Below are 26677 nucleotides of genomic sequence, written 5' to 3'. Positions count from 1 at the left end.
TTTCCACCAACCTTTTGTTTCAGTTGTATGCGTGTGCTGGGTTTCAATGTAAAATAAATTTCTTACTGTGCATTGCAGACAAAAATGTCCAAAAGCCGCTGCACACCCCCTGCCACGTGAGCATTAGTGAGAGAAGACCTCATTTCACGACTCTCCCCTAGACAAACTGCAGCGGAAATCTGCAAGCAACGCTTATCCATGCTTGATAGATGCGGAGTGAATCAAAGAACCAAAAAACAACCCCCGTGATGGCAGATTACAGGGGACAAGCCTGGGCTGGGGAGGCCAGCACATCCAGGTGAAATTTTCCAGCCATGCAACCTTGGGAACGTTAGTTACCTTTCTGAGCTTCCATTTTTTTCCTCTGTACAACAGAGATGGTAGTGGCTATTTCTCATGACTACTGAGGATGAGTGAAATAAGATAATGAGTGTAAGTGCATAGCATCGCATAACGAAAACTGGAATGCAGTGGTTTCTCCTTGAAATGCTCATTTCCCGTCCTTTCCTTTCCAGTAAGTTCTAAGAGACCAAATTAAGCCTCTATCTAATGCAACATCCCATATCTATTTTGTTCAGCTTTTACTTAGTGTTTTAGGTAATGCTGGGAGAATTTGGAACATTATCCTATTCTGTAGGTACAGCCTGAGGTCTAGAGAGTGTTAGGGATTGAGAAACAAATCTTTTGTGCAATGTCATTTAATGCCACATTGAGAATTTCCCAAGAGGAGATAAGAATGGAGCTTGCAAACACAGTGTTCATTTATAATCCTTACTTTAGAAAACCTTTCAAAGCCCAAGTGAACATTTAGGAGCTCTTACTAATGTTTTAGAAACGTGGATAACCAAATGTTTTTTTCCATTTCTTTTTAAATATGAAATATTACTCTTTCATTATAAGGTAATGTTCTGAAACCAGAATACATCATGATAGCACAAGTATACCTGTTATGAGAAGAAAAATGATAAAGAAATAACATCCGGGGGGAAAAAGCCCTTAAAATTTTGTGGTGTGTTCAAAATGATGATTTATAGAATAATTTGTCTTTGGACTCTATAGAAAAATCAACATCTGCATCTTAATGGATGCGTTTACAGAACGGATAGAAGTTTGCTCAACTACATGGGCTCGTCTGAGGGCTTAGCTGTGACCTGGGGGCTAGCTGTGTATGTGTAACAGTCCAGGTTCAGATCCACCCGAGAACCTTATGCTTTCTTCATGGGTCTGTCATGGTTACTTGAGCAACTTCTACCAAGAATGGAGCTTGTGACCCAAGCCCTGACCCAGCCTGGACTGTGGACTACCGATGGCTCCCAATGCCTGCAGGACTCTCACTCCCCACTGCTTGATTAGCAAGTTGCTGAGGTAGACAGTGGGGGCCAGAAGAATGCTTCCAATTACCCCGGGCATTTGGTTTTGCACAACTTACACACACTTTTTTCTGCTTAAAACCAAAACCATATTGGTTTCGGGAAGCACTTTGAAATTCTCAGGCACATTTTAAGTTATTTTCCTTTTCATCCTGAACCTCTGACAAGCAGTTTCCAAGCAGATGAGAACTTCTGGTCATAGCTTCTGCAGCGGAACCCACGTTTCCTTCGCCCCCTGGGAAGCCTGCTGGGCTGGGCTGCCGATTTGTAAGCTAGCGCGTCCCATGTCTAAGTGCCTCGAGCTCCAAAGGTCACCGAAGGTCACCGAGGTGCTGTGATAAAATCTATGAACTGTGACTGTCAGACACGAGGGTGGGGTCTGGGGGATGGAAGGCCAGGGAAGCGAGAAAGTTTTCACCAGGTCATCCCTGCGTGTCCACGGAAGGGAGAAAGTTTTCACCAGGTCATCCCCGCGTGTCCACGGAAGGGAGAAAGTTTCCACCAGGTCATCCCCGCGCGTCCAGGGAACGAGGCCAGGCTGAGGCTTTGTGAAGGACCAGAACAGACAAACCACGCGCTCTCACAGTGTCTCACTGACACACGGATTGAAGAGGAAAGCAGGGGGTGAGGGCGATGGACAGGGCGTTCACACGACTTCAGGGATCAACACCCCACCATGCTGAACAAAACAGAGGTGTCAGTGATGCCATCTGTCCCCAGCATCCTGACCATCCCAAGAGGGCTGAGTCCAAGAGCCTTATTCCAGCCAGGGTGCATTCCACCTCCTCTCCCTGGACCCACCGAGCCTGCCACTGGGCTGCAGGGGAAGGGGAAATGGGGCAGGTTGGAATGAGGCCCCGTCTCAGACGGTGACTTCCTGCTGTTCTCGCGATCTCCTGGTGGACTGCTGGACTGTGTTTCCCATATGTTCCAATCATCTCCCAGATTAAGCAATAATTAGACAAATAATTAATTATATGAGTTACCCTCTTCCCTTTAAAACGCAGGCATTTTAATTATTCCCTTTTCAGCTTCAAGGACCCACTCAGCCTCTAGGCTTTCTCGACAATCAGTGCTAATGGCTGTGGGGCACTTCAAGTGCACTTAGAGAGGTCCCTGGCAGCAGATCTGCACTGCTCCCCGAATGCCCAAACAGCCCCCGCAGAGCGGAGGGCAGGGCCAGAGCCTCGGCGCCCACAGGGATGCCAGCACCACACTGTAGCCTCGAGGAGCTTGGGTTTGCAGTTTCTGCTATTTCCAACAGAGGCAGGGAGGAAGCAGCCCAGGAAGCGGCTGGGAGACAGGGTGCCACGCAGCCCGGGAAGCGGCTGGGAGACAGGGTGCCACGCGGCCCAGGAAGCGGCTGGGAGACAGGGTGCCACGCAGCCCGGGAAGCGGCTGGGAGACAGGGTGCCACGCAGCCCGGGAAGCGTCTGGGACACAGGGTGCCACGCAGCCCAGGAAGCGACTGGGAGACAGGGTGCCACGCAGCCCGGGAAGCGGCTGGGAGACAGGGTGCCACGCGGCCCAGGAAGCGACTGGGACACAGGGTGCCACGCAGCCCAGGAAGCGGCTGGGACACAGGGTGCCACGCAGCCCAGGAAGCGACTGGGACACAGGGTGCCACGCAGCCCGGGAAGCGGCTGGGAGACAGGGTGCCACGCAGCCCAGGAAGCGGCTGGGACACAGGGTGCCACGCAGCCCGGGAAGCGGCTGGGAGACAGGGTGCCACGCAGCCCGGGAAGCGGCTGGGACACAGGGTGCCACGCAGCCCGGGAAGCGGCTGGGAGACAGGGTGCCACGCAGCCCGGGAAGCGGCTGGGACACAGGGTGCCACGCAGCCCGGGAAGCGGCTGGGAGACAGGGTGCCACGCAGCCCAGGAAGCGGCTGGGACACAGGGTGCCACGCAGCCCGGGAAGCGGCTGGGAGACAGGGTGCCACGCAGCCCAGGAAGCGGCTGGGAGACAGGGTGCCACGCAGCCCAGGAAGCGGCTGGGAGACAGGGTGCCACGCAGCCCGGGAAGCGGCTGGGAGACAGGGTGCCAGGCGGCCCAGGAAGCGTCTGGGACACAGGGTGCCGGGCGGCCCAGGAAGCGGCTGGGACACAGGGTGCCGGGCGGCCCGGGAAGCGGCTGGGACACAGGGTGCCACGCAGCCCGGGAAGCGGCTGGGAGACAGGGTGCCGGGCGGCCCAGGAAGCGGCTGGGAGACAGGGTGCCGGGCGGCCCAGGAAGCGGCTGGGACACAGGGTGCCGGGCGGCCCAGGAAGCGGCTGGGACACAGGGTGCCGGGCGGCCCAGGAAGCGGCTGGGACACAGGGTGCCGGGCGGCCCAGGAAGCGGCTGGGACACAGGGTGCCGGGCGGCCCAGGAAGCGGCTGGGACACAGGGTGCCGGGCGGCCCAGGAAGCGGCTGGGACACAGGGTGCCGGGCGGCCCAGGAAGCGGTTGGGCTCAGGGTCTGGAAAAAGAACATGAAATGTCTATTGGATCCCAGCGAGCTCATGGGACTTTTGTCCAGGTATCTTTGCAATCCCACGGAACACTGGCAAGAGGAAACACATAGAGTGGGATGGCACTTGGGCCATCCTCCACTGCACTCCCGGGCCACAGCAGAGAGCTGGCCTGGAAGAGGAGCAACCAGGACTAGAACCCAGGGTGCCGCCCTACAGTAAGTTTTGAGCCTCTGGGTTCCATTCCATTAATAGTGGACAGACTGACTCCCAACTTCTTTCTACCAAATGTTCAAATCCCATCGTAGATGCCAGATGCTGTCACAGTAGAAAGCCAGCACACACAGGGACAACGCCGCTGTGTTTCCACAGCCTTTATCACACGGATGGCCTTGTGTTCTCTTCACAGCAGCCTGTAATGTGGCCAGGGTGGATATAAACACCATAATTCCACACACAGAAAAATTGAAGCTCAGAAAGGTTGAATGTGCTTCTTGAAGGCCCAGAGCAGGAGAAACCTGAGTGGGGCCTGGAATAGGCTCTTTCTGGGGGTCAGGGCACAAACACTCACGTGCGGCTCTGTCTCCACCACTGCCCCCTTGTGCCTGTGGTCCCTCCCAGTGTCCCTGCCCTCCCTGACGTGGCACTTGCTGGTCAAGTCCTTTAGAAGCAGCTCATTGGGTCTTCTGCTCCTGACCGGGAGGTGCTGTCCCTTCCTCCCCGTGGCCACCCCTCTTCTCCTGAACGGGTGGCTGCTCCTCTCTCCTATTCCTGCCCTGTCACAGCTGGGAACGTTGATTCAAAGACACAACTGACCTGGGCTTTGTTCGTTCAGCTGCGGCGTGGTGACAGGAGCATGGGGACATGTTGGGACAAATGAGCACAGAGGCACCTGCAGCTGGGGAGCAGCCCCCTCCCCAGGGCATGGCCTTGCTGGACACCAGCCTGGAGTGAACCAAGCCCCTCTAGAGAGCCCGCGATGGGAGTGCCATCAGGCTCTCCTCTCCCATGGTCTCTCCATCTCCCTCCCGCCCTCCACTTGCCCAGCTTTCATGACTGCACACACCCCTTACTAAGGTAGATCATGGAATTGAGACAGGGGTGCAGCCAGCCCCACAGGGTCCTTGAACACAGGGCGCACAGGGCGCTTATCTCCCTGTAGATGCTATCACAGTGCTCAGCCTTGTTGATTTCCCAGGAGCTCCAGGGCCTGAGCAAGAAGTACCTTCCATCTGCATGTAGACCCCAGACTGACTGAAGTGCCCTCTTACCATCCTCAAAACTCCCTAGAGAACAGGACGTCACCAACCGCGGAAGGAAGGCCGTGAGCACTGCAGACCAAGCAGGGGCCTGGACGTGAGCTGAGCACGCACCTCTTAGTCCCCCATTCAACCTGGAAGAACGGTTGCCCCTGGGCTCTCCAGGAGCCTGGGCCTAAGTGACGACTCCTGGCTCCCTGCTCCGTGCTTTGAAACAAACTCCTGCTTTCTTCTACCTCTCTGGTATCAGTAATTGGTTGCCTTGCACTGGGTTAGTGGACCCCGTTTTGGGGGTTCTGCAGCAGCTCAGCAGTCAGACTTCGGGGTTCATGCCCTGGCTAAATCCTAGTGACACAGTCAAGCAGATCTGGCACTGCAGTTTGTCCCAAGGGAAAGGCAGGCTGGGGTAGGCAAGTGGAGAAGTCTCAGGGGGAGGGGGAAGGGATCCAGGGGCTGCCCCAGTCCGAGAATTCTCTGCCAGCTGACAAACCGGTCTTGGGTTGGGCTCAGGGTCTGGAAAAAGAACATGAAATGTCTATTGGATCCCAGCGAGCTCAGGGGACTTCTGTCCAGGTATCTTTGCAATCCCACGGAACACGGGCAAGAGGAAACACATAGAGTGGGCAGGGCAGAAATGCCCTGTGCTGAGTGAGGGCAAGAGTTATGGCCATGACCACTGGTGGTGTGGGCAGAGGACGGTGTCTGGGCTCTGAGGGCCACACCAGACACCAACACTGCAGTCCAGGTTTCGCCTTCTTCATTTTCAAACGGATCTTTCCGAATGGCTTGCAGATGGACAGGGCTTTCCTGGCTGTCCTGCATTTTAAAGATTTCTGCTAGGCGCTGCACGCAAGCAGGACTGACTGCACCTAATTTATAAAGGAGGATTTATGGACCTGCGGATGACAGCAGGCAGCCAATCAATAAGGGATGATAATAACAGCATGTAATATCAAGGAACATTAGGTCTCAGGCATGATTTGGGGAGAGAAGTGGGCAGTTAGAAACCTTATCATTTGAAAAAGGTCAAGGCCTGGTAGCAATAAAAATGCCTAAGCAAATAAAATCGCACCTGTGAATCAGGAGCGGGTATAAATCGCAGACTGAAAAAGGGTTCTGGATTTGGTGGAAGAATTACTTCCCTGGGCAAGGATTCGGGCTGCTGTGGGACCCAGGTGGCTACGTCAAGAGAGGGCCTATTCATTCCTGCTAGGAGCAGTGACAGTGAAATGCAGATGTGGACCGCGCTTCCCAGCACCCGCCCTGTGCCCTCCAGCAAACGCAGCAGGAGTCAAATGCTGTCAACAGCCTTTAAAGGACAGGGCTGAGTCTAAGCACATGTATTTAAGACCCACTGGCTTCCCGACATTCTGCTGGTCATTGTTTTCTCTGGAGGTGGGGAGGGCTTTATTGATCTAGCATATTGCCTGTGCAACTGAGAAAGGCAGGGGAAAAGCACAAAGCTGCAAATTCCCTTACCAATAATCATATTACATGATTAAAAACAAAATTGTCTGATAACCGTTCCCTTTGAACAAACCACTCACAGTACCACACGGAACGCCGCAACCAGCTCTGCTACAAAACACACAATTATTCCGTTTGGAAAAACTCAGTCCCACAGCACGAGTTACAGGATGTGTGTAGATACTTCCTGCCCCTAGAGGCCACGGCAGCGTGGCTGGAATAGAAGTGGCCTCCCAGCCACAGTCTTGCTTTACTTTGGAAACAGGTGGGGAGATGAATCGAAAGAGGTGGTGGGATTTTTCCAAATGGCCCCTGGAGGAACGACTCCTCTGTGCAAACCCCTCCGCCCGACACGGGTTCGCAGCCCTGGTGTGGCGCACACTCACCTCCTTGTAAGGTGTATTCGGTCACTGCCCGGCTGAAGACACCCAGGCCGGCGCTGTTGTACGCGGCCACCTGGATCTCATACTGGGTCCAGATGATGAGGTCCGTCAGCAGGCAGTAGTTCACCTCCGGGCTGGTGATGTTGCCTTGCTGGTACTCCCCAGGCAGGCCGGCCAGGCGGTACCTGTGCCAGAAAGGAAACCATGTGAACCGGGGGCCAGGTCCCCGACTCAGGCCCTCGGAGCACTCCGAGGAGAATGGAAGTAACCAGACATGGGTAGAGCTGGGAGTCGGCCACGGACAACACCGTTTCCTAATTCCACGATTTTAAAAGGTACCATCTGGCCCCACCAGGGTAATAAGCCCCAGGCAGAACAGAACTTCACTTCAACAATACTGGTTAAGGGAAACCGACAGCCTCTTTAGGGTCATTTGTCTAGGAAGCAGAGTGACTTCCACCCCAACTCCAGACACAAGTTTCATCCGGGAGCTGCTGTGACAGTTTGAGAAGCACTTTCCTCCTGTGGCCACAACACTGGGGCAGTCGGGAAGTGGGCGGCGCACGGCCTCCGGGTCCCCACGGCTGAGCTCCGTGTTGTGTCCACCAAGGATGTCCATATTCGCCCAAGAGCATCTCAAGGACTAGAATAATGGCTTTGGAAAGTCATTAATGCTTCTAAAATATCAGTCCAATGCCAAGGGAGACAAACGGCTCTTAACGGGCTATGAGCACTCGGGCAGTACGCTCCTCATATAGAAGGTGGAAATTTAAAGCTGTGATTATTTTTTTAAATTATTTATTTATTTTTTGACAGGCAGAGTGGACAGTGAGAGAGAGAAACAGAGAGAAAGGTCTTCCTTTGCCGTTGGTTCACCCTCCAATGGCCGCTGCCGCCGGCGCGCTGCGGCCGACGCAGCGCGCTGATCCAAAGCCAGGAACCAGGTGCTTCTCCTGGTCTCCCATGGGGTGCAGGGCCCAAGTACTTGGGCCATCCTCCACTGCCCTCCCGGGCCACAGCAGAGAGCTGGCCTGGAAGAGGGGCAACCGGGACGGAATCCGGCGCCCCGACCGGAACTAGAACCTGGTGTGCTGGCGCCACAAGGCAGAGGATTAGCCTAGTGAGCCACGGCGCCAGCCTAAAGCTGTGCTTATTAAACAGGTGATAGACACAACTCTGGGCTTAGAAAACGTATAGGTCAAAAATGGCTGTTTATATGGTGGGAGGACTCTTACCATTGTTATTTTGACTAGTGAGTGTGTTTCCATGATTCTGTGTACAGAAGTTTATGCGCTGGACTGGCTCAGTTAATTTACCAAGTTTTTGTCAACTACTCCCCCGGTCAAATGAGAGACACATGGAGTTGGAGTCACTTTCTCATCGCCCCGTGGTTTCTATCCCTGAGGTGGGTCTTGGCTTTGCACGCGCAATGGCAAGGGGAAAAGATGGAGAGCCAGGGCGGCAGCAGTGGGTGGCGAGCATCTCACGGCTGGTGGGGCCCTCCACGCCGCGTGACGCTGTGCTGTGGGCTCTGTGGGATGCGGGTTCCTTTTCAGGGGCAAGGATCTGAGCTGGACGCCTGTGACCAGGCGTTAGTGAGGTTACCATCATCAGAAGAGACCCAGGAATGCAAAACAGCTTTGCAAAGAGAATAAGGTCTGCGGCGATGATGAGGATATACAAAGACGGCAGAAGTTCCTTCTCAAACACCAGGATTTCCTGACAAGGTTCTTCGGGCCCCTCTCGTGAGAGGCCGCTTGCTGGACAGGAAAGGGGAGGACCACGAGCGGCAAGCAGCCCCTGGACAGCAAGAAGGCCCTGCCCGAGAGGAGCCAGTGCCCATGGCTCGCCCGGGGGAGGACGGCCATTCTGTGACGGGCACAAAGGACACTTGGGTTCTCGCGTTCCATCAGACCCTGGAGCTGCTGGAAGGAACAGCCTGCACCAAGCAGGGCTGCGTGGCTTGTAGCAGCTGTGCCGGTCATTTATGTAAGGAGGGTCCTGGGGCAGCGGGAGGTTCCTGACCACCCACATGGGAGCCGGGTGATCTCGGGAGAACTCTAAGCTTTCCTGAGTCGTGGTTTCCACGCCCCCCGAGAGTGGGAATTACAGCTCTGGCATTTCACACGGTTGTTGCAGGAACCGTATCAACAACGGATGGGGTGCTGCCTGGAGAACACGGCTCTTCCAGTAAGGAGCACCGAGGGGGCAGCTCTGAGTGGGGACGAGTGAGGCCACAGTGCAGTCTGAGCTGTCCTCCAGATCCACTCTACACACGGTGAAGAACAAATGGCAGGCCGGCGCTGTGGCTCAGTAGGCTAATCCTCCGCCTTGTGGCGCCAGCACACCGGGTTCTAGTCCTGGTCGGGGCGCCGGATTCTGTCCCGGTTGCCCCTCTTCCAGGCCAGCTCTCTGCTGTGGCCAGGGAGTGCAGTAGAGGATGGCCCAGGTGCTTGGGCCCTGCACCCCATGGGAGACCAGGAAAAGCACCTGGCTCCTGCCATTGGATCAGCACAGTGTGCCGGCCGCGGCGGCCATTGGAGGGTGAACCAATGGCAAAGGAAGACCTTTCTCTCTGTCTCTCTCTCTCACTGTCCACTCTGCCTGTCAAAAACAAACAAACAAACAAACACAAATGGCAGCCTTCACATGTGCGGAACGGGCGGCAGCTGCTTCCGGAACGGGCGGCTTGGTCCGCCCTGAGCGGGGGCCTCTGTCATGCCCACAGGCTGTCTGAGAAGGTCACAGTCGACAACACAGCACGGGCAACCTCCTCGCATTGGTAGGATGTGTTGCCCGGGAGACCGTCTCCACCAGAACAGGATGATTTTTTACATGGAAATAAACAGGAGAATGTTTTTAAAGGACATAACCCTGTGGTCCTCTCAGAGAAACACCCTGCCTGTTGTTATAAATATTTTATTACTGCACACGCATCCTAACTACTTCTTACGGCCAGGGCCGGGGGCTGATTCATTTCCATTTGCTCTTCCATGCATCGTGCCTCGGATCCGACAGGGAGACGGTGCCCTGGGGAACAGGCGCTGGCGCATGGAGCTGATTTGCAGACCCGGGGATCATTCGGAAATGTTTCCAAGCAAATTCATTTTGGCATGGGTCTCTAATTTCTGAAAACTCTGGTATTCGCGGGCCCTGGCCGGTGTGCCCTCGTTTTAGGGCTTTCTTGATTTAAGCCCCGTGTGTACAGATGCTCTCTCCCCGAGCTCTGACACCATCAGAGAAAATCCTTCTCACAGCAGTAATCCCACGGAACAGAGAGACGCGCGGTCCCTAACGTGGCCTCCTGCCATCAGCACAATTTAATTATTCAAGTCTGTGCCCGGAGCCTGGCTCTGCTGGTGACTTTTAAAGTCCTTCCTTGACAGCTTCAGCCTAGGGAAACTTTGCCTCCACGTGCTGAGAACAGGCAGAGGCGCGTGGACAAGGAGCTGGGAGGGGCTGGTGAGAGAGGGAAGCCAATTACTCTCATTAGCTGATGACTAGGAACAGAGGCAGAGGGTGAGGCCATGTGAGGACCCAGCAGCCAGAAAAGCCAGAAGCCTCAGCCTTGGGAGGCGGCTCTGGGCGCTTTCCAGGGAGGATGAAAGCTGTGCAGCTGGGGTTTGTCCCAGGAACATCCGCGGGAACCGAGCCCACAGGCCCCCTGCCCGCAGGGGACAGAATCTCAACCCCTTCTTGGCCCGTCTGTAAAAGGGGGAAGGGCAGGCTGGCGCAGCGGCTCACTAGGCTAATCCTCCGCCTGAGGCGCTGGCACACCGGGTTCTAGTCCCGGTCGGGGCACCAGGTTCTGTCCCAGTTGCTCCTCTTCCAGGCCAGCTCTCTGCTGTGGCCCGGGAGTGCAGTGGAGGATGGCCCAAGTGCTTGGGCCCTGCACCCGCATGGGAGACCAGGAGAAGCACCTGTCTCCTGCCTTCGGATCAGTGCGGTGTGCTGGCCGCAGTGGCCATTAGAGGGTGAACCAACGGCAAAGGAAGACCTTTCTCTCTGTCTCTCACTAACTCTGCCTGTCAAAAGGGGGGGGCAGCTGGGGGCACAGCCACAGAAGGGGCCACGCCTGTTGATCCTGGACCTTGTGTACCCCAGGGATGGCCCACTCAGACCACTGGAGGGGGATGGCTGTTCAGCCCAGTGGTTGAGACGGCAGTCAAGACGCCAGAGTGCCACACTGGAGTGACTGAGTTTGATGCTGGTTCTGGCTCCTGACTTCAGATAACACACACCCTGGGAGGCAGCAGGGAGCACTTAACTCACTAGGTCCCTGCCATTCCCTTGGGAGATCTGGAACAAGCTCCTGGCTCGCAGCCATGGCTTGGCTCAATCCTGGATGTTGTAGGTATCTGCTGAGAGCACCAGGAGTATGCCTTCTCTCGAAATAAGTAAGTAAATGAATAAATAAATAAAGTGACTTAAACCACTTCAAGTGGATAACAACCTGGCTTAGTTTGCAGGAAAACCTGAATGTTTAAGGAACTACACGGGAATAGCAGTGACTTGTGACAGGCAAATACTACAGGCATACAGAACACATATTAAATGGTGAGTGGATAATTACACAAATGCATAGGGAATGAGATGCCCTCCATATGCAAAGATAACGGGATTCAAGAAGCAACACATTCGTGACTTCTTTCTTTGTTAGCCAAATATTTGATGAACAGAGTGGGCCTGGTGCAGGCATTTGGAGGAAGTGGATAATGGATAGTGGATAAGAACCTGCAAGTTCTGATAAAATTAACAAATGCAACCATGGCACTGAAATCTATTAAAAGAGATTTGGTAATTATCTGTTAATATCGACCGTTTCACTGTTTTCTTTTTACTTGTGTCAAGAAACCACTGCAATGATCACATTTGGTGCAATTTTAAACTCAGCAGCTGTTTGGGCAGTGGGGACTTCTCCCGGTTCTCACGTGTTCCTCTCATAGTTCTAGAAGCCTGCCGATCCCTCTGAGGCAGACAGCAAACTGGACGCTCCTGGCCACATCTGATTTTCAAATGTGTGCATCTGGTTACCCCTGATGCTTCAAAATTTATCGGTTTTGTTGCTCCCCGTCTTCGTGGAGGAATGACACAGGACCCTGCGCTGTTCTTTTGTCTGCTCGGCCCTCCCCGGGTTTGCTGCTGGTTCTTCCCGGGTTGGCTGCCTACCCTTCCACGGGTCCCCTGCCACTTTCCCCACTTCCGCGGGGGAGCGGCACACCGCCGGCCGGCTCTCTCGGGGGCGGCTCAGATGTTCCTCAGGTGTTCCTGGTGCATGTTGTCTCTCTCCTCCTTTATAGTCCTCTTCCACCAATCCCAACTCTGCTACCCACATGCTGAGTACGCTGCTCTCCTCCAATCAGGAGCAGGATCAGCTCCTGAAGGTTATTGGTCAAACTGGAGGCAGCTGTGTAAAAGTTGTTTTACTCCTCTCCCAGCGCCATATTGTGGGAGAGCAGATGCATAGAATAAGTCTTAATTCCAGTAACTTAGTCTAGTCCCAGTTGCTCCCCACAGGGTTTATTTCCAGCACCCGGGGACTGGGAGACTGCACGCACTCTTGGATCTCCCGGGGACCGTGAGACTGCACGCACTCCTGGATCTCCCGGGGACCGTGAGACTGCACGCACTCCTGGATCTCCCGGGGACCGGGAGACTGCACGCACTCTTGGATCTCCCGGGAGGCTGCACGCACTCTTGGATCTCCCTGAAATACTAGCAGATCTGGCAAAACCGAGCAACAGGCTAGCAGGTAACCATCAGCTAATAACTAGATCACATTAATTAGCATTCATTTTCAATTCTTATATTTAATAATGCATGCCCCCTGGTAAAAGCTCAATGGAATAAAAGGTACCAGGAATAGCAGACATTGCTCCCGGCCTGTAACATCGCCTCCATTCTCCTGCCCAAACGCAGCTATTGGTGTGGGTGGTGTGTACCCCAATGCCTCTGTGAGGCTGTCACACTGGCTTCTGCTCGCCTGTTGGCCACGGTCTCCATTGCTCCCTGGAGCCCAGCACCTGGCTGATTCCCCAGACTGCTGTTGGGTCCTCCAGACAAAGGAGCTTGTGGCTCCGCTGAGCGGGAGAGCTGACACGTTATCCAGACAGTCTGAAAATGGCTGACCCGGTTACTTGCCTGAGGATGTATCCACGCAGCACCCCATTGTGTTCGGTTTCTGGGGGAGGCTGCCACTGGACCATGATGGACTGGTTGGTGCGCCCGCTGGCCACGATGTTTTTTGGGGGAGCACTGGGCGGTTCTTCAGGCAACATCAACCTAAAAATGAAAGGGATGAGTTGCAGACAGAGAGGACCCTCACTGGCACTCCCTATTCTATTGGATTTTGCTCCTCACGATCCAGAAAAATCAGGTGACAAGCAAAGCACAGGCCACGGCTGATCAAACTGCAGGCACAGGTGTGAGATGGTTACCACAAATCAGTGCAGCCAACACTCAGTTTAGCGACCAACAAGGAAGACGTGGGAGGCGGCTCTATCCTGTGTGCATAACCTGCAGTGCCTCTAAGCTTCCGAAAGATTACCAGCCTGAGGGAGTTGGCTTGAGGCCTCCAGTCTAAGGCTGCTTCCAAATTGTTTTCTTCTGCTCTTTCAATTTTTCTCATATCAAACTCCCACATTTCGGAAGGAATCATTTAGATCTTAGCTATCCCACAAGGCAGCCAGTGAACACTCAGGCAGGTGGGGCGTGCAGGCTGCAGGGAGGGGGCGCCACGCTAGCACAGGCTTCAGAAGTGGCCCTTCCAGGGGCTGGGGTGCCACCGCAGGCCTCGCTCGGCTCCCTGACGACACCCTCTAGGGGTCTGCTTCTCAGGAAGATGGCACAAAGCATCCACTCTGCTGTCCTCAGGCACAGAAAACGTCTAAGCTCTTAATTCCTGTGTACAGAGGGCGGCGCTGTCAGGAGCGACGGCTGCCGGCACGGCCAGAGCTCCACGGGAGAAATGGGAGACCCTGGCCGCGGAACAATGCAGGAAAGCCCAGCTCAGCCAGCCTCCGACCGAGCTCTCCCTCCCTGTGGCGTCTTCCCTGCTCACGTTTGTGCCAGGATCCCTACACAGGAATGCACTGCTCCCACCCAGCACGCCGCCTCTGCGTGATGCCCAGGCAATGCGGCTTCCCACTACTGCACCGAGGGAGGGCATCCACACACCTGCTTGTCTCTGCGCTGTACTGGCCTTTGCCCACTTGATTGACTGCACACACCCTGAACTGATAGGTGCGGGCTGGAGTCAGGCCACTCACGGTGACGCTTGTCATCTCAGGGTCAACGTTCGACAGGTGCACTTTCCATGGGGAGTCTGAAAGAATGAGTACAGACAGGTTCAAATTCACACAGCACACGTATGAACGATGATGAGTGTGTCCCCGTGAATTCTCTCTCCCGCCTGCCAACACAGCTCTGTGACAAAGGGTGGCTATCCCCACTTGACAGATATGGAAACTGAGGCTCCCAGTTAGGTAGCTATTAACTCGGGAGCCTGGCATGAAAACTGGGGCCCCTCACCCCAAATCCAGTGTTTGCTGGAACCCCATGCTGCTGTCACCAAGTGGAAAGATGCTTTGGTTCAACCTGCATGTGGCTGTTGCAAAGGCACTAAAACACTCCTTACTCCTGTGCGCAGTATGTGATGGGAAAACTCTGTCAGCTCTCTCGTTAGGCAAACCGCAGATACGTCTCCCAGAAAGGGATACTGCACATGTCGCCGAGTGATAAATAAAAACTATATTCATTAACATTTTAATAAAAGAGGAAACAAGCATGATAAAGACAGATGGGCTGTGCAGGCCGTGTGGCTCTGGCTGGAGAGGCACGTAATGAAATTCGCAGCTCAGAGAGGATGCCTCTCCACCCCGCGTTCCAGCAGGTGCACAGCAGAGGCTCTGCCAACCAATGGGCTCTCACCCGCAAGGCTTGGGAAGCGGGGGTCCTACACCATTGTGCGATTTTTGGCCGAGCGTCCATATTCTTCTCGGCCAAGTCGCTTTGTAGAGCGATGCCCTGGAACGGACAAGCTCTGGCAGTGACTTGCAGCGTCCACCGCCGTTTCCCCTCCGGCGTCACAGTGATGCCCACACCGAAGTCCCGAGTTCTCAGAGAAGTAAACGACAAGGGGGCAGGGAGACTCTAGTGGAAATCAAACCTTTCTCCTCCTGTGAAGTGTGCTAACATCCCTCATGCCTACCTTGGAGACACTCAGAAAGTAGAGACACATGGCTCCCGGGATGGGGTTGGGCTACGCTCAGCTTGTTAACAACGCCAGCTGCACGTCAACTCCACACACAGCAATCAGTGGAGAGTAAACCATGAAGACTAACTCCTGTGTGCTGGGAGCGCATCAGAAACACATGCTGGCACCCCAGCTCCCGACACAGCACCACCAGGTAGTCACAAACCGCTCCAAAATGAAGCAAGACCCTCAAACGCAACCCAAGCTGTCTCTCAGATTCATCGGCTGGATTCCTAGACACAGAGAGAAGCCATTCTGCAGCCTGATGCCAGTTGGACCATGAAGATTTTATCTTTTTAATCATTCCAAAAGAGGTTGCATCCAAGAGCAGTCTTTCAGGAAGACAGTCTTCCCCGAGCTGGGCACTTCCCTGTTCTGGCTCCTGATTGCCAGTGACAAGCATAATCAAAGTGGGTGAGGATCCTTCTCTTTATCTTTCCTAAAAACCAGCGTGTGCCTGCCCGCTTAACTCGGATAACTCAGACTGCCTTCCCTCTTCATGCTGGCAGGCTGAGACGTCTTGGTGAGAATCCAGCAGACTGTGTTGATCTGACCAGGCCTGGTTGCGGAAGACTCAATGCAGAGGTGGGAAGGACCTTCCCTTCCGTGACTGGACGTCCTGGGTAGAAAGCACCTCCCCTTGCCAAGCCCAGCTCACAGGCAAACACACTTCTCATTCTGAACATGGCTGTTGCACAGCAGGAAAACATGGAGACCACTGGTTTGATTTTGTCTGAATCTCCTCAACAGTGGGGACGGGGCAGGCACTTGGCACAGTGGTCCAAGGCACTGCAGGGGCATCCCTTATCAGTCTCTAGCTCAGGTGCTAGCTCCTCTGCTGCCAATCCATCTTCCCGCTGGTGTGCACCCTGGGGAGCAGCCAGTGGTGACGCATGTACCTGGGTCTCTGCCACACAGGGGAGAGATCCGCACGGAGCTCTAGGCTCCCGCCTTCCGCTCAGTTCAGCACTGGCTGCTGTGTACATTTGGAAGGGGGTGGGGGGTGCTGTGTGAACCCGTGGATGCAAGGTCCCTTTCAGTGTGTCTCTCCGCCTTTCAAACGTGAAAATATCTTTTTAAAATGGGAGACAAATCAAAACCACAATGACATGCCACTTCGCATCCATTAGGATAGCAGTTACAAACAAAGAACCCAGCAAACAGAAAGTGACAAATAGCAATAATAATAAGGATATGTAGAAATTCAAAGCCCTATACACTACTGGTGGAAGAGTAAAATGGAACAGTCACCATGGAAGACAGTAACTAGAGTTATCATATCACCCACAAATTCTACTTCTGGGCGTGTGCCCGAAAGAACTGAAGAATCAGGGCTCCCAGGGAAATGTGCACACTGTGTTCATGGCAGGGCTGCTCTCAACAGCTTCCCAAACACCATCATGGATGGATAAACAGATGGGGTCTCTTATTCACCAGAACAGTAGCCAGCATCTAAGAAGAAAGAAACTGGGAATCATGGGAGAATGTTGAGGACAAAATGCTGTGTGATGCCACTCATACGATGTCCCTGGGGTAGGCAAATTCCTAGACACAGAAAGAATAAGGGGCCCTGGAGGGGAGGCAGGCAGTGTTTAATGAGGCCCACTTTCACTTGAGCGGCATGAGAAGGGTAGTGTGGACAGATGGTGGTGGCGCTCAGACCACGTGTGAATGCGCCTAATGGTGCCAAAATGTACACTCAAAAAGGCTACGATGGCAAGTTTTGTTAAGTGTGTTTTACTAGAATTAAAATTTTTAATTCTGTCCCGGTTGCCCCTCTTCCAGGCCAGCCCTCTGCTGTGGCCAGGGAGTGCAGTGGAGGATGGCCCAGGTGCTTGGGCCCTGCACCCCATGGGAGACCAGGAAAAGCACCTGGCTCCTGGCTCCTGCCATCGGATCAGCGCGGTGCGCCGGTCGCGGCGGCCATTGGAGGGTGAACCAACGGCAAAGGAAGACCTTTCTCTCTGTCTCTCTCTCTCTCACTGTCCACTCTGCCTGTCAAAAATAAAAAAAAAATTTTTTTAAGAGATTAAAAACCAAAGAGAATAACACAAAACTCCTAGAATGACCTGGATATGAAACGAGGCGACATGAATGGGAGGCGTCTTGCGGGAGTCCCGGCTAAGGTGGGTCCTGGTGCTGGACGGCTGCTCCCACTGGAACCAGGCTCTACCATCTGCACCCTGCTCTGCCCAGAGCTCCTGTCCCACGGCTTCCCCTGGGAGGGGAGGAGAGAGGGAAGACTGGGCCCTTGACTCTCTGGGAGGGTGCCTTCCCCAGACTCCCCGCTCCTCTCCACCTTCACACAGTCTCTTACTGGCGTCTGCACACCCCCTGGCCTCTCCCACCTGAGAGTGGACTTGGCTCTGAGGCCACCAGCCCCAGTTACTCTGGTTCTCCTTCTTCCACACTTGGGCAAACAGCCCCTTTCTGGAACTTGTGCATGATTACTGTCATTTGGGGGTGCCGCCTGTCCCCTGGGGGACCCTAACTGAGCACACGCGGTACGACTTGGCTTCCAGGCCCCACTTCCTTCAGATGTCACAGTGCCTGCGAGTCAGCACCCACTCACCAGCTTCATCAGATGCAGCAGCAAGTCATTTCAGAAAGAGATGAAGTCGAAAGGACAGTTGCCGTGACCGGCTGGCTGAACAGCACAGGGAGGAGGACGCCTGGACCCTGCCTGTCCTGCCCAGCGGCCGCCCAGTTGACCTTGGCTGACTGCTCACCCTGTGTGGAGGCTCTCAAAAGTCTGTGACCAGGTGTAGGATCTGTTCGATGTGACAACAGGGTCTATTACCCAACCCTGTATTTTGGGGGCCTGCACAGTCCCCCAAGTGCATCTGAATGCTTTATTTATTCTTCTTCCCTTACTAGAAGATAAAATATTGGGCAAGAAGAGAGATGAAACTGAAAGCTAATACAAATGACCTGATCCACCTCATGGGCCTCTGATTTATACCCAACCCCCCCCCCCCCCCCCCAAATTAAGTGGTTTGAGAAGTATCTGCTCATTCCCTGCTCTGGAACCACACGCTGGGTGAGAACAGTTAACATTTCAATTGCCAAGTCTGTCCCTGACAGTCAATAAGCAAAATCCCTTTTACAGAGTCTTCCCCCAGGGCCTGGCGTGTGGTGCAGCGGGATAAGCCGCCGCCTATGACTCCAGCCTCCCATGTGGGCACTGGGTTTGTGTCCCACTTCTGATCCAGCTCCCTGTTAATGGGAAAAGCAGTGGAAGATGGCCCAAGTGTCGTGTCTCTGCTAGCCACGTGGGAGACCTGGAAGAAGCTCCTGGCTTCAACCTGGCCCAGCCCTGGCCATCATAGCCATCTGAGGAGTGAACCAGCAGATCAAAGATTTCTCTGTGTTGTGTATCTCCTTCTTTTTCTGTAACTCTAACTTTGACTTAAATAAATACATGTTAAAGACAAAAAAAAAAAAAAAAAAAAAGATTCTTCTCCCAACAGGGCTCCACCAGGCCTGTCCCAGGGACTGCAATGCAGAAGAGCCTTGGTAAAGGGAACCACACCGTGAAGTTTCAACACCTTTTCTCTCCTCATCAGGACCTCCTCTCACATCTCTGATCAAGACAAGGAAGTTTCTGACTCCCCCATCAGGCTGCCAAACCGCCTTGGTCACACAACGCTGCAGAGCCAGCCTCCTCTCAGTTGCAGGGCCCAGCAGCTATAAGGCCTTAATCACCTTGCCACATTCTTTTTTTTTTTTTTTTTTTAAGATTTATTTATTTGAAAGACAGAATTACAGAGAGAGGTAGAGACAGAAAGAGAGGTCTTCCATCCGCTGGTTCACTCCCCAGATGGCCGCAATGGCCGGAGCTGCACCGATCCGAAGCCAGGAGCCAGGAGCTTCTTCTTGGTCTCCCACATGGGTGCAGGGGCCCAAGGACTTGGGCCATCTTCCACTGCTTTCCCAGGCCACAGAAGAGAGTGGGATCGGAAGAGGAGCAGCCGGGGCTAGAACCGGCACCCATATGGGATGCCGGTGCTTCAGGCCAGGGCTTTAACCCGCTGTGCTACAGCACCAGCCCCATCACCTCACCACATTCTACCTGTCAACTTAGAAGCTGCTGGTTTTCAGTCTGTGAATATGTACTAGAAGCATTTTTCCAATAGAAATGAACATTATCATTTTTTCAAATAAAGGTAACAAAGTTGGGCGGGGGGAGCCTGTGTTGTGGTGCAGTGGGTTAAGCCACGGCTTGCAATACCAGCATCCCATAAGAGTGTTGGTTCCACTTCCAATCCAGGTTCCTGTTACTGCACTGGGAAGGCAGTGGAAGATTTTCAAGTACGTGGGCTCCTTCCACCCATGTGGGAGACCTGGATGGAGTTCCTGGCTTCTGGTTTTGGCTTGCCCTGCCCGAACTCTGCCTGTTACGGCGATCTGGGGAGTCAGCCTGTAGATGGAAGCGCTCTCTCTCCCTCTCTCTCTGGCTCTGCCTTTCAAATAAATACACAATTTTTTTTAAAGGTGGGGGAGGGTAACCGTGGAAGGAACTGTTTTTGACGAGGGATTTTTTTCTAATTGTAAAGGGTCATTACTGTTAGTAACACCTGATGTTCAGAGAGCGGCGGGCAGGTCTTTCATTACCCGTAACAGCAGAGACCTTCTGGGAGGAGATACTAATGCAGCTCTTTTCCAGGCCAGAAGATGAGGCCCATGGAAATTAAAGCAGCTTTCCCCAGCCTTCACAGGTGGTCAGTATCTAGACCACGGTGGCTCTTAACACGAGCAAAAGCGGAGCGGCCGGGCCTGTGTGCCTCCGCGGGGGATGCAGCAGGAGTAGGCAACATCCAAGACTTATTTACACACTGCGTGCACACACATGAGCATGCACACACACACACACACACACTCTCTACAAAAAGCAAGCAAAGCCAGTAACGGGATGTGAATCAGAACCAATCTCCAAGAAATAAAGGTGAGGAAATCAACAAACAGACGGCTCCAATTCCAGGACATGGCACAGCTTTATGAGATCAATGTTGTGGGTCCTGCCTAGGCAAGCGAGGGGCAGGTAGGAGGGAGCTTTTGTTGATTAGGAGACATGAAGAACACGGTGGTAGTGTAGCACTGACTTTGAGACATGGGCTAAGATGCATGTATTCCACACTGGAGCACCTGGTTCAGTACCAGCTCCAGCTCCTGGCTCCAGCTGTCTGTCAACACAGACCCGGGGCGGCCGCAGTGACAAGTCAAGTATGTGGGTCCTGCCACCTACATGATGGAGCTCCCAGGTCCTGTCCTGCCTGTTTCAGGCCTCTGAGGAGTGAACCAGAAGGTAGAGACTCTGTCTCTCTTAATCTGCCTCTCAAATAAATAAATGTAAAAACATTTTAAATAACAGAATGATAAAACAACCAATACAATGGATGGAATGTGTTTGGATCATTATCTAAGCACGTCAAGTGTAAAACAATTGTTTTGGACAATTAGGGGAGTGCAGACTGAGTATCAGATGATATTAAGGATTACTATTAACCTTGCTAGCTGCAATGCCTTTGAGTTGCATATGGAATGACTTACAATGAAATGATTTTTGGGGTTGATGCTGTGGCACAGGTTAAACATCTGCTTGTCTCCTATACGGGTACCTGTTCTAGACCCGGCTGCTTGACTTCCGATCCAGCTCCCTGATGATGGCCTGGGGAAGCAGTGGAAGATGACCCAAGTGCTTGGGCCCCTGCACTTGCATGGGAGACCCAGCAGAAGCTCCTGGCTCCTGGCTTCGGACTGGCCCAACTCTAGCTATTGCAGCCATATGGGGGGGGGTGGTGAACCAGCAGATGGAAGACCCCTTTCTGTCTCTTTGTCTGTAACTCTGCCTCTCAAGTAAATAAATAAATCTTTAAAAAAATTGAGTCACTTTTAAAAAAAAAGAATTGAAAGAACTGGCTTGGATTTCCTTTAAAAAACTCAAGCAAAACATTGTGGGGGACAGAATATATTGTAAACATTTTGTACTATTCAGGATACAATATTTTTAGAAAACAATGATTTTTGTCACAACATTACTGGCACTGAGCATTTATAACTGTCTTAGTTGTCCATCTGGGTAGTAAAACCCAAGATTCCATTGGTGTTTTTCTTGTTGTTTCTACATGAAGGAGAACGAATATTCTTTCATTAAAACACGGACACTGAGTTTCCAGGTTCGAGTTAAGAGGAACAATCAAGATGCAGGCTTATTATTTTTCCGACTCTAACTCCTCTGCCGTGTTGGCTGCAGACTGCATATTGAATTTTCCTAAAATGGAAATACGGGCTGTGCCAACAACGGCTGTTCATCTCGACAGCCACCCAGCAAACCCCACCAGCTCTAGTTCATTCGCCGTGAGGAGCAGGGAGGGTGCCTCATGCAGGGAGCAGCACGTCCGCGTGGCGGTGCTGCCGGTGACTACCCGTATGCAGGAATGCTGAGGCCGACCCAGTGGTGCTCATTTACCTGTGAGAAATGGAAGGGGCCCAGCCCACGGCCTCTCCAGGGGCCATGGGTGCTCCTCACCCACCCGCGTGTTCTCCGTGTCTATGGTTACTCTGAATGTAAAGCCTGGGAAGAGGAGGGCTTGGTCATGGAAAGAGTGGAGAAGCTGAGCTGGTCTCCCAGGTCACTGTCCACGAGGACCCAGGAGCAGCGGCAACGTCACAGAGCAGGAGCCTTCCCCGTGCCAGGCTGCCCCTCCGGGCGCTGAACACAAGTGTGCTGCGTCGCCTTGGTCGACCTTGCAGGCAGGTTCTGCAAAGGCTACCCCTAGGTGCGAGGTAAAGTTTCCAGTGCTCAAGGGTCCTGCCAAGCTTCAGCAGTGACAAGCGATGCTGACAGTGTGTGCCCTTGATGTGATGTGATGAGAAGGGCATTTGACTTCCCTGCTCTGCCTCCAAAACCTCACAGCCCCAGTCTAACCATGAGACAAATCCCAGCTGAGTGCTGCTCTACATAGCAGTTGACCAGTCCTTCTCAAAGCTGTCAAGGTCATCACCAACTGGGACGGTCTGAGAAGCTGCTAAGAGGAGCCTGCGGAGACAAGACCACCAGGTGTCACGTGGGCTCCTGGATGGAACGGACGTCAGGGGAGAGCTGAGGACATCTGAGGACAGCACGGACTTCAGTTCATGGCAATGCACCATGTGGGCTCACCAGCTGTGACGGACGGACCCCCCCTGCAGGCAAGAAGTTAGCAGTGAAGGAAACCGCCCGTGTGAGTACGTGGGCTCTGTCTCCTCTCAATAGTTCTGTAAACCTACAACTGCAGCCAAAGGAAAACTTCAGGAAGAAACGAGAAAGGGCTGCTGGTGGGCAGAGCGAGGCAGAGGAAGGGCAAGCCATGAAGCATGGAGTACGTTCACACACACCGGAGCACTGGGAGCTGTCGTGTGCTTCGGTGTGTGTGTATGTGTGTGTGTGTGTGTGTGTGTGTGTTCACGCACGTCTGCCCAGGCACCAGGTGGAGGCTGTGCAGGACCGGGAACAGAGTCACTGCCATGGTTCTCCTTGCTGGAGCTCTGAAGTGTTTCAGACGCGGTTTATGCTCAAGCGCTCAGGCCAGGCCCTCTACTGCTCCCCAGTGCCCGGGTCTGAACGTCAGTTCTAGCTCCTGATTCCAGCTTCCTGCTCACGCAGATCCTGGGAAGCAGCGCTGACGGCTGAAGCAGCTGGGCTCCTGCCACTGACACGGGAGGCCTGGGTTGAGTTCTTGGCTCTGGCTTTGGCTCCCGAGTCGTGCGGACATCCAGGGAGTGAACTAGCACACGGGCGCTCCTTCTGTCTCTGTCTCAAGTAATTAAATGAAAAGCTTCTAAGGTATTAGAAAATGGTAAATGTAATATGAAGTATATTTTGTGTGTGTTTATATTTATATGAATGTGTGTATCTAGGTATATTCATGTATAAAACAAAAAGCAACACTAGTTTATTAACAAAAAAATTTGGAAAATAAAGAATATGAGGAAAAAAACAAACAAGCACAGTCCCCTACTCAGAGTTTGTTTTTAACCATGCTGTGGTTGTTCAAGTGCTTCCTGTAATTATTTTCAATTTTTTTTTTGGAGACTCTAACTCACATTTTAGTGTTTAGCTCAATGAATTGTTGAAATTAGGTTGGATGAATGAATAACATTTACTTATCCGAATTAAAGTGCCCTTAAATTATTGTCATCACATGAACAGAGATAGAAGGTTTCAAGCCAGAGAGCAAATAATGTAAACATTCGGAGAGTCAAACTGCTCGGCGGGAGACCCCAGAAAGAATGCCCACGCGGAGCCGCTCCTCCACTCCAGGCTGGCCCCGATGCCAGGGCTAGGGAAGGCTCCCCGTGGTCTGGGCAGAGCTCATCTGGAAACTGAACGAGAAGCAGGGACAATAACTTCCGCAAAGGGTCACCGAGATTGCTGCCTGCAGGAGGCTCTGGAGAAACTACGGCCGGAACCGCGGGAGGGGCATTTCCGGTGGCGCAGCGGAACCTGCAGCTCGAGCTGGTGGAGGCAGCGGTGCAGCACAGACCACAGTCTTGGGGGAGGACGGTGAGGTCCTCCAGGGGGGTGGGACGCTATCAGGGCACGAAACACAGCTCACGCGCACTGTGAAGAATGCTGTGACCCCCCCCCCCCGCCGCCACAGCAACCCTGGGAGATAGGACGGAGGCCCCGGGAGCACAGGCCCTGTGCACCAGGGTGCCTGAGAACCAGGGGTGAGGTCAGAGAGGATCCACAGGACAGGGGGAAGGAGCAGGAAGTGGATGAGTATTTTCTGTTGAAACCACTAAAGGGGGACAGCAAAGAGGCAGTTAGACCTCCCTCCCCTTGGGAGAGCTTTCTTTGTCGCACGTCTTTAAAGAAACGATGAAATTCTGCAAGGCTATGGTTAAAACGCACCACATTTTGTCTTAGAAGTTAAGAAACTAAAGGGCTGAAACAATTAGGAAACATGTGAGCCCCAGTTAAAAGACATGGACAAAGTGGTCCAAGCAAGCGACTCTGGGACAAGAGGGCTATGAGCATCCCCAGTGGCCCAAGCCACAGCCCGGGCTTCGGTGTGGACCCACAAGGAGGCTTGTGCTCCAGGGCAGGGTGTGGGCAGGTGCATCGGGAGAAGTGGAGGAGGCCACAGAGGCTGGATACAGCCATCAGACAAACCCCAGAAGCTCAGGGGACTCAGTGCTGGGTAGGAGACCCAGCAGGATGGCGGTGAACCCCCTGTGCAGGTTAGAAATGAGTCTGGCTGGGGCTGGCAGACTACAGGCTGAAGCAGGCGGTGCTCCCTGGATGAGGCTGGCCCAACCTTAGGGTCCACAGTGCCAGGGTCCACTCTGGCACTGAGCGGTCACAACAGGTATGCCTGCCTAGGAACTTATGGCAACTTGCCTGCGAGGTGAGGGCAGAGCCTTCCAGAAGATGAGGACCAACAGAGGAAGTGGGGCCCACACTGGACTCCCTGGTCCCCGTTATTCTGCTTGAGGGCTGGGAGGTCACGGAGAGTGCGTTCTGGGGCCCTTCACTTTAGCCCTCACGTCCCCCCAACCCAGCAACGGCGTCCTTTCCAAAACACCTACAATGGACACTGCCTCCCTCAATGCATTTAACGTGGCAGCAATGAATGAATGTGAGGCTTAATATGCAAAAGCCAAAGAAAAATGAGCTACAACATAAAACACTCCCTAACAACTCCGAGGACACCTAGGTGAGGTGGGTTTCAAAGACAGTATTAAAACGATCTGATGCACAAAGAACAAAGTCTCTGTCATTTTGCAAGCAAAACAGCACAAAGCCCGTCTGCTTTTAAGTACATAATAGCAAATGAAGACGAAGATACCCAGCACATTGTGCGGCGGCGGTTGGAGTGGCTTTCATGCCAGAGCAAATGAGCTCGCGGAGCGCAGTGTGCGAGACAGCGGCGTGCCTGGACATGAAAAGACACCTGTGGCAGCAGCGGAAGAACTGAGCCCACGGCTGAATAATTCTCTGTGAGGGGAAGAGCCCCCTCCCCAAAGACACGGGGGCGAGGGAGCTCAGAGAATGGTCTTCAGGCGATGCTCTCCAAACACTAGTCTTGAACCAGCAGTGGATACAACCAAGCTCTGCCTGAGAGAGCAGAGATGGGTGGTGGGCAAAGAAGGGCTGCCGTGGGCACTAGCAGGCTGCACAGTCCAGGAAAGACCAACGGCCCAGGACATTGCTTCCTGAGCTCCAGACACCCCAGACCCAGCATGCTCCCATCATGCCAAGCTGTGCCTGCCCAGACCAGGACGCCTCTCAGTGCCAGGGCTGGGGGTGGGTCCTCGGCTGTCTTGGGCTCCCTTCCTTCCTAAGGAAACCCGACCGACAGCGGAAGAACACAGGACCCTCCTGCACCAGGTCCTTAGCCTCCTGCCCTCTGCACTCCGGGAGCCTCACACAGCTCCCTGTGCTCACTGCCAGGCCCATCTTGCTAAAATCCTTTTCACACAGCCCTCCCTTGCTGCACAGCCCTACGTGGTCTCTGTTGTGAGAGACCTGGATCCTCCGGCCCTCTCTCACAGCATGGAACAGACACGTGGTGGTGCCTCATGGTGCGGGGAGATGAGATACTCCACTTCGCGTCCCCTGTGGTCGTTCTCCGCTTCAGTAAGCATGTACTGCTTTGCACCTACATCAGTGTACACCTCCTAAATGCCCTTTTCAAAAGCAGTGCCTCTCCGCCTTGCTTCGTCTTCTCCTGCTGGAAGAACCTTCTGCTCCCACAAGTCCGCTCACCCAGGACTCTCCTTCTTTCCGTCCTGGGCCTCCATCCCTCCCTGGGCACATTCCCCCACTCCCCCAAACTCTGCCCATTCCAACACTTGGTTCAAGATCGTCCCCTCCATCCTCCCTCGCTTGCTCTCTGCGCCACTGTCCTGGCAGGTGGCCCCCTCCATCCTCCCTCGCTGGCTCTCTGTGCCACTGTCCTGGCAGGTGGCCCCCTCCATCCTCCCTCGCTTGCTCTCTGTGCCACTGTCCTGGCAGGTGGCCCCCTCCATCCTCCCTCGCTGGCTCTCTGCGCCACTGTCCTGGCAGGTGGCCCCCTCCATCCTCCCTTGCTGGCTCTCTGCGCCACTGTCCTGGCAGGTGGCCAAGTCCTAACTTGTGCCATCCCTGTGTTCCTGGCTTTGGTATTTACTTTTGTGAGAGTTCTTTGTCTCTCAAACTGAAGTCCTTCTTTGTCCAGTTCCCTCCCTGTGTCTAACAGTACCTGGCACAGGCAGCAATACAGTCGCAAATTTGTCTGAGGCTCCTGCATTCCACGGGGATGAGGATGGAAAAAGTATGAACAGGTCCCTGGGCCAGTTTTACATGAAGTTGCCTTGAAAGTGTGTTTACAACACACACAGGAGGGTGCGCATGTCTGTGTATGTAGGGAGAAGACTACATAACACATAGGAGGGTGCGTGTGTCTGTGTGTGTAGGGAGAAGACTACATAACACACAGGAGGGTGCACATGTCTGTGTGTGTAG

The 26677-nt window shown here is 53.7% G+C and overlaps 1 protein-coding gene across 6 annotated transcripts in view; it reads right to left on the bottom strand.

Annotated features, from left to right (window-relative positions):
• The window catches only part of SDK1 (sidekick cell adhesion molecule 1), a 980492-nt gene that overhangs the window by 178824 nt on the left and 774991 nt on the right, over positions 1-26677 (bottom strand). For all 6 annotated transcript variants that reach the window (XM_070064289.1, XM_070064291.1, XM_070064290.1 and 3 more), the window contains 3 exons: positions 14109-14256; positions 13074-13214; positions 6936-7117 (listed from right to left, as the gene is read on the bottom strand). In XM_070064289.1, the coding sequence (XP_069920390.1) occupies positions 6936-7117; positions 13074-13214; positions 14109-14256 (471 nt within the window). The remainder of the gene's footprint in view (positions 1-6935; positions 7118-13073; positions 13215-14108; positions 14257-26677) is intronic.

This window comes from Oryctolagus cuniculus, chromosome 19 (genome assembly GCF_964237555.1).
Source record: "Oryctolagus cuniculus chromosome 19, mOryCun1.1, whole genome shotgun sequence".
NCBI lineage: Eukaryota > Metazoa > Chordata > Mammalia > Lagomorpha > Leporidae > Oryctolagus > Oryctolagus cuniculus.
This window is presented reverse-complemented; position numbering and strand designations above follow the sequence as displayed.